Source organism: Ornithodoros turicata, chromosome 4 (assembly GCF_037126465.1).
Source record: "Ornithodoros turicata isolate Travis chromosome 4, ASM3712646v1, whole genome shotgun sequence".
Lineage (NCBI taxonomy): Eukaryota > Metazoa > Arthropoda > Arachnida > Ixodida > Argasidae > Ornithodoros > Ornithodoros turicata.
The window spans coordinates 7,805,320-7,813,221 of record NC_088204.1 but is presented as its reverse complement, the minus strand read 5'-3'; the positions used below and the strand labels follow the sequence as shown (position 1 = coordinate 7,813,221).

General features: G+C 43.7%; 2 protein-coding genes across 2 annotated transcripts; one reads left to right on the top strand and one right to left on the bottom strand.

The window, feature by feature from the left end:
- Positions 1-3,826: 3,826 nt before the first annotated feature.
- Positions 3,827-5,533, bottom strand: LOC135392664 (DNA-directed RNA polymerases I, II, and III subunit RPABC1). The gene is made up of 8 exons (XM_064623384.1): positions 5,365-5,533; positions 5,115-5,203; positions 4,994-5,055; positions 4,792-4,931; positions 4,611-4,691; positions 4,331-4,389; positions 4,066-4,144; positions 3,827-3,955 (listed from the first exon to the last, which is right to left on the bottom strand). Exons 1-8 carry the CDS (start codon positions 5,419-5,421, stop codon positions 3,890-3,892), a joined length of 633 nt encoding a protein of 210 aa, XP_064479454.1. The 5' UTR covers positions 5,422-5,533; the 3' UTR covers positions 3,827-3,889.
- Positions 5,534-5,736: 203 nt separating this feature from the next.
- On the top strand, positions 5,737-7,859 carry LOC135390900 (ATP-dependent Clp protease proteolytic subunit, mitochondrial-like). The gene is made up of 6 exons (XM_064620871.1): positions 5,737-5,843; positions 5,943-6,128; positions 6,192-6,288; positions 6,650-6,837; positions 6,910-7,015; positions 7,674-7,859. Exons 1-6 carry the CDS (start codon positions 5,826-5,828, stop codon positions 7,790-7,792), a joined length of 714 nt encoding a protein of 237 aa, XP_064476941.1. The 5' UTR covers positions 5,737-5,825; the 3' UTR covers positions 7,793-7,859.
- The last annotated feature ends 43 nt before the right edge of the window (positions 7,860-7,902 follow it).

Here is a 7,902-nt window from a genome sequence, read left to right as displayed (position 1 = left end):
GACACGGATTTGGACAATGGAGCTATGTATGCGGGGAAGACACGTAGGCCCATTGGGTTCAATTACGATGGCCTTGGAGAGAAACGGCTCATAACTGAGTCCCGAAGGGGGCCGCATCAAAGGCATTCACGTGCCTAAAAATATTGCTCATTTATCAGACCCGTCGACGAAGTGCTTAGTGAATTTCTGCTGGTTATTTCGGCGGCTGTTTCTTGTCAGAGGGAAAAGGGCAATGTGCATCGTGGACAGCTTCAAAGTATTGAACTGCAGGGCGCTCGAAAAATAATTTTCAATGTATTTCGTAAAAGGCGCCGACGTTATTAATGTAATACCGCATTTATTCTGTTCAATACCTCACGAGCATACTTCAGCTAAAGATTCGGTATAACCAGCGTGGCTTTGTTTCTTTGGGAGGGAATCTCTAGTTTCGATATAGCGAGTTTTCAGGAAAACGTGTTCGTTGTACGCGTTATTCATCAAAACGAGCTCGTTTCTGTGCACAGAAAGTATGCTTCAGCCGTCAACGTCTGCAGTAATTTCTCTTTTACTAAACATTTATTGTTGTAAAAAAAAAAAAAAAAGTTGTCAACGCCACGCAAATCCAATATCCGCATAAAAGATAATCCATCATGCTTGCAGAATGTAACAATGCAGACGTCCTCAAGCAAAGGTCAACGTTGAAAAAAAGAAAAAGAAACGGGATATACAGAAGCAGACCACAGTCCCCCTGCCGACACCTTCTGTGGTCGTCTGCTTTTCAAAGGCGCATCGTCTGCGAGCCGCTGGGTCGTCGTCTGCCAGAAAAAGGTTGTAGCTCGCAGACCTAGCAGGTGATTGCTACCCATGTACCGCTCCATTATACATCCTCCTCTGCCCGTTTATGCCCTTCTATTGTGTTCAGTCAACTCAAGCGGTGGCGTTCGCATGATTCCTGATGCCAACAACAGGTCTAGGTACGTCGGGGACTGTGATGGTGCCCATTGTGGGTTCATATAAAACCGGGATGGGCCTCAATGTTGCTCGATCAAACAGACATAATAATTATCATAATCAGGATCAAACCGGCGTTAGACCTGTCCATGTAGCAAGGTAGCGGAAAATTTTCAGTTTAACAAAATAAAAGGGCACAAGCGAGCACGTGTACATGGGAGAGTTGTAACATTTCCTTGAGTCTGAGGAAAACGACAGGGACGGGAAACACACAACAGGACGACACGAAACTCTCCGTGTCACCTTCCTCAGACTCAAGGAAATGTTACCACTATCTTCTTATTTGAATTAATCGGATATATTCAAAGCCGGCATCCAAATTAGTGTTAGGATCGCTTGATTTCGAAATTCAGTGGTCTTAGCCACACCTTCAGCCTCTTTACTGTTCTCTGTAAATATCCCATAAGAAATAATTTGTAAAAAAGCAAAAAAAAAAAAAAGTTCTCAGCGCCCCTCTACAAAATTCCGTGGAACTCGCAAATCCGGTTAGCTGCTACATGTCTAGCGATCCGAACTGTCAGGTCAACAGACACAGGCTTTTGAACACCTCCAAAGTGGACACAAGAAGGGCAAGAAAACGATCTGACAAGCAAACAACGTCAAGGCACACACACAAGAGCCTTTGGTAAAGCAGCGGCAGTGTTCCAGTTGCTCTTTTTTCTTCCGCAGCGGCGCCTTACAAGCCCGTTGTTAGCCGGCCGGTCGGGCGCGTTCTCTGCAACACAAACCGCCGAAATCGGTTCGTCTTCGCAAAGTTTTTGTTCCCGTCCTCACACACAAACAGGAGGGTAGCCGCTTTGTTGTGTATATTCCCTTGAAAAGACGGGCGCTTTTTTTGTAACTCCTTCCTTCCCCCCCAGTCTTGGTCTGCTTCGGAGTTTTCGTAGCAGAAGGACGCTCTTTCCAGTGTCGTCTGCTTCCAGTTTGAGATTTTGAAGCAGACGATAGGACGGTTAACACGCCATCTATGTCTTCGTAGAGCCCTTCACTGTTTTAACGTACAAGCGGTTTTTGTCCCACGAGAGAGAGAGACAGATTTATTGTTCTACAACCATGTGTGAGAGTCCGTCTCGTCAGGCCTTGTTTCGGGAGGTGCACAGCTCTTCACCATTTTACAAAACAGTTAAACAGCATGATATTGTTAATGTTATTATTTTTAAATAGCAAACCAGCGACAACGGACAAGCCGAAAAGCGATGTCGTTCAGAACGAAATTCGATCCAACGAAAGGGAGGTATTCCCACAGCGAGCTACACAGCTTGCAACAAAGAGAGCGCCCTGCAACGGCCTCTGTCTCCACTGTTATTTCTCTGCTCACAATAGATAATCACACGCCCTGCACGCTCATGCAAACACAATGAAATTCCAGATAAGAACCCACCCCGAAGCACACAAAAGTGAGGATTTTTGTTACAAAAACTGATCACCCCTGTAGATAGAAAGGCATATGCTGAAACTGCTCACAACGTTGTGTGGAAAAAGTACACGTGACGTCATTGAAATTTCTAAATGTTGCTGATGAAACACATTGTGCAAGGCTAGCAGGCGATGGTTTCCCATGACGGGCCCCTGACCCCTAAAGGCCACCAGTATCGGGGTCATGGCCGCCATCTTAGCGAAGGAAAAGAAAAGCAGAAAACCGGAAGTAGGCCTGCTGCATGGAAATAAAGGCTTTCACTGGATAGCGTGCATTGACTGACCTCGAAATGCACAGTGAACGCATTGTCACTCAGGCACTAAACGCAATGATTACGCATGAAGTTGGGACACCGCCATTTGTGTGTTATTCGTCGTCTGTCAGAATAGCCTGTCATTAGTCACGAATCATAATTATCCTTGTCCCCAAAAAGTTTCCCCGTGGCAGCCCCAAAGACAACATTACAGCTTTTCGCTGAACACACTGCACAGAAAAAAAAAGAAATCGCCTGCCAATTCCTGATGACAACATTATTCCCGAACAGCCAACATGAACCAACATCAAAAGCAGGCGCTCTTTTGTATCTTTTGTTTTCAAGGTCATTAACGGGAGCCACGACCCACAGTCAACGCACTGCACGAAGCGGCAGACGACAACCGGAAGAAAAGCAAACGACCAACAACAAAGCGGAGAAAACCCCCAAACGAGGAAAGCACGTGACGTCGTGCCGCAAGCTCCGCCTCGTAGCGCCACGTGACATGCTTAGCAATGTGCGGCTAATACCGAAGCAGGCGATCGAATGCATACCCCGTCATTGGGATTTAATGACCGGGCAGTAGCAGCGGCGGGCTGACTCATCAAAGCCCAGCATCCGTTCGTTCCTGGCATGTCGTAAAAGGTTAGAGAACGTTCGACTGGATCGATCTTCACTGTACGTGACCCAAGAATCCAATTCCGCAATCTTGCGCGCGAGCACGGACGGCGCCATGTTCTCCTCAGCGACGCGCATCAATTCTGCGGGCGGAAAAAGAAGCAGACGACGCACAAAAAGCGAAACCAAAAGAACGAGGCGAGCCGGAATCAAGATGGCGGCCGAAATTCTAGCGGGTTGCCTGACTGCCGTTCGAAAAAGGTCTGAAAATAGATGAATACAAAAACAAACTGCAGCGGAGCGGAGGAAATCGATGTGATGCTCGGAGAAACGGGGGTGAATACAAATTGAGGATAAATTATATGTGGGCAAGCATAACTACGGACTAAATTCGTGCTATTCTATCGCATATTACAGTAAAATATCTGCTGCGATTTCTTTGAGAACGTTGTACAGTTGCTCCTGCATATTTTAGGAGCTGCAGCAAAAAAAAGAAAAGAGAAAGGAACAAGAAACCTTGTTTAAAATCATCTTTGACTTCACTTGCGTGTAGATGAATGTATGTATTTGCATGATGAGACAATATAAGCGATATAACAAGAAGCCATCAGCTACACCACGAGACGATAAGAAATGTAGCGCCCAGCAGTCTCACTAGGTCTGATGATCTTTACAACCTGCAAGAATTATAAAATTATGTTACACTGACATCAATCTGTTAATTTTGAAGTAGGATAAACAAACAAGCTCGAATATCCAGAGTGGACAACAGAACTTCTGCAGGTACCTGTCCTCTTTTGAGTCCAAAATACCGGGCCACAGGGTCACCAGCCTGGATCCTCATCAAGTGATTTTCCTTCAGCTTACTTAATGCCATAGGTTAAGAAGAGATACACATGCAAGTATGTGCATGAAGAAAAAAATGGCTGGATTCTTTTATATTCCACCTGCACACCCAAATTTCACGTGCGGGTGTCTTTTTTTGCATACGCATATTTATGTATTTCACAACCTGGCAATGTCCAGCAAGTGTGGTACAAGCAAAAGGATACTATCGTGCAAGCAGTTCTGCTTTTTCTTCTGGTGTGAGGACCACATGTTCCGGTACAAGCTGCAAGGAATATGTACGTGAGAAAAGTGCACTTTCTTTTTACCCTGGAGATCTATCTCGAACCTTTGAGACCCAAGAAAAAGTTCTGAGCACTTTTGACTAGAATTTATGACCACTTTTACAATAGTCCCAGCGAATGTGTTAATGTTTCTCCTTGGGTGTCAAAAGCCAATACTTCATACTGTTAAATATTACAATAAAAAAATTGCACTGCTACATGCCTCGTGTTCTGTAATATTGATAAGAAGCTCTGATTCCAAAAAGTACTCCAGAATGTACTTAGGTGCCATATCTGTAAGTGCCTAAAGAAGAGTAGTGGAATGTTTAGACAAATCAACATCATGAAAAGAAAAAAAAACTGGTACCATAAGGTTAAACATTGTCAACGCATGAATGGCGAACCTGCTTTGCGGACGGCGTCATCCCCTGTTGCACCACTATGATAGCACGTGTAATATTTTCTTCTTGCATACGTTGGCAGTACGTTTTAATGGTTTTAATGCCAATTTTTGGTTCGTCGGGAAAGAACACAAACATCTGATCTGAAATATCAGGACATTCTGTGTAAAAGTCATGCAAACAATCATCATAAAGGCATTATCACCTGTTGGGTCATCGTTGTGTGCTACAAGCACGATTAGATCGCTCCTTGCCGGTCGCCTTTCACTGAAGCCAAAGGAAAAGCTCGTCAGAACCGAGACCTTATGAAATCGTAAAATATCTACCTTGGCTTATCACCGAACTGCTGCTTAAACTGGTCCAATGTCTGATCCAACTCGTCCTGCGTTACTAGGTAGCCTCTGTCGTGACAGAGCTGAAAAATTGAATGTAGAGCTTGAATGAACAGTGTAAACAGATGGCACGACAATGAAAGTTTCGTGATATTTACAGACGATGTACTCAATTGAAGCACGTGCCGGTTCAAAACAAAATCTAGTTACTGCATCAATGAGTCATATTTTCAGCAGCCATTACCTGCATAATCGTCTTTCGAATCCTCCACAGCTTGTAAGTTTCTGCCTCATCATCCATGCTTTGGTATTACCTCGGTGTTATTAGAATAAAGTGTAAAAAACAGCTGTGCTAACGTTTCGAAACGAGTGCGAGCCGGAAACAGGAAGCTCAGAAATCGTGGCGGAAGAGCATGTGCTGCCGTCTGATAGCAGCCAAATCAAACATTATACATATCTGTGAATCAAATCACACTAAACATTTCTTGCGTTATTAAAAACATGTACTTACTGTTATGTTTTTAGGGTTCTTTCATTTTCCTACCTTTAAACATAATGATTCGTTTAGTCACGTTGCAACCAGTTCGAAGAGATACCAGTGACATCGACACCTTTTAAAAATATATAAAAAGTATATAAAGAGTGCCGGCTGCTGCAGCTGTGTATTGCAAAAGAGTTTTGCTACGATTAAACGTATAAAAGGAAATGCATTTCGCAAACAAGGTATCAGTTAACGACAACAGACAGCAGTCTACTCCTCGATAACTAGTGTTCAGCTCTTATATCCAAAATAACCGACAATCGCGCTTTTTAACTTTCCAGGTACGCCGAACGACTTCGAAACTTATCGGCTTGGCAGGTCACTGGTGCAAGAACAACGTTCATACAAATCCTAAACTTTTTAACCCTCTAATACCAATAGTGATTGAGCAGACAGGTCGAGGTGAAAGGGCCTACGATATCTATAGTCGTCTGCTCAAAGAACGCATTGTCTGCGTCATGGGACCGGTATGTTTTGGCACTATATCGCTAGTAACTGTTTCCGCTCTTACCTTTTACTATGTTTTGCAGATTACTGACGAACTGTCAAGTTTGGTTGTGGCGCAGTTGCTATTTCTACAGTCAGAGAGCAACAAGAAACCAGTTCACATGTACATAAACAGTCCAGGTAAACTTCGAATGCCAGCATTTTCGAGAACCATTCACTCATATACACTCAGACCACTTATTCCACATTCATCTACGCATGCTCTAGTTGTCCTTACCTTTGCATGATCACTGTGATGCAAAACTTAAGGAACAAGAAATTTTTTTCACTTGATGAGGAATGAGTTTTATGTAGAATTCGCATCCTACATAGTGCATGTCGAATTTGCACTTCTTATCTCCAAATATCAAATGACTCGCAGCTCGCTGAGTTGTGGAGAACTCATGATTGCCAGACTTATTTACTTCATGGCTATGAGGCTGTCGTGACCCACTCTTTATTTCACACATTATATGTACACGTAGCTTCCTTTGTCCTTTAGGGGGCTCTGTGACTGCGGGCCTGGGAATCTATGACACCATGCAGTATATTATGCCACCTATTTCAACGTGGTGTATCGGTCAAGCGTGTAGTGCGGGAAGTCTCCTGCTGTGTGCCGGAACGGATGGGATGCGGCATTCCTTGCCCAACTCTCGCATCATGGTGCACCAGCCATCAGGACATGCAGCCGTTAGTAGAGTTGCACTAATAGTGTGAGGACGTTATTAACTTGTACTGACAGTTAACCACCCCATATTGCAGGGACAAGCCACAGACATTCAGATTCATGCCGAGGAGATACTGTACCTGAAGAAAGTTATAAATGGAATTTATGCTAAGCACACCAAACAGCCTTTAGAAACTATTGGTAAGCATCAGCCATCTTCAAATTCATTTCAGCTCGAGGATGTAATCCACCACAATCCACTGAACTGTCAGTACGGCAGTTACCATCCATTTGCATTTTTTTAAATGAAATGTGGCCATTCTTGAAAACTGCTATTTTATTGTAAGTGACAGAGGCTCACAGACAAGTTTTCACCAATAAGTTACCGGTGTCCAGTACCGGTACCGGTGTACAGTACCAGTGTACGGTCCAGTACTGGTGTACCGGTAACGGATCCAATATATCTGACAAATCATGGTGCTAAGTACTGGTCTGAGTAGCAATGCTGACATATAGCCATGTCTCCCATGCTTGATTGCTGATGTTGTCACCAGCTTTGTCAGGCTTTGTCACTTGTCAGACTTTGCCAGGGCTTTGTCACCCAGGGTTCCGTGGAGCTTTTTCCTACCATTCCGCAAAGTGTATAATGTTCAGCTCACCTTACATGTTAGTATATAACAACTATATAACAAGTATATAATTGTGCATGTTGTGTACTTTAATAAGGTAGTAATAGGTATGTTGATGTTCTGTTGGATAGCATAAGTTGAGAACCATTGTGCAGGACTAATAATATCTGGCGAGCTTCATTTCGTGTCTTGCTTTCAATCGGCAAATCACTGCTCTCCTTGCATTTCAGAATCTGTCATGGAACGTGATCGTTTCATGAGTCCTGTTCAGGCAAAGGAGTTTGGACTGATTGATGTCGTCCTGGAGCACCCTCCAACTGTTAGCACGTCCGAGACTAGTAGTAGTTAACAAAATACCTTGTATACATCATTTTTCTAGTAAATGCTGCATAAAGTCGGCAAATGTTTCTATGTTACGCTTCGGCACCGTGTGTTGATAAATCAGCATTTTGGATAAAT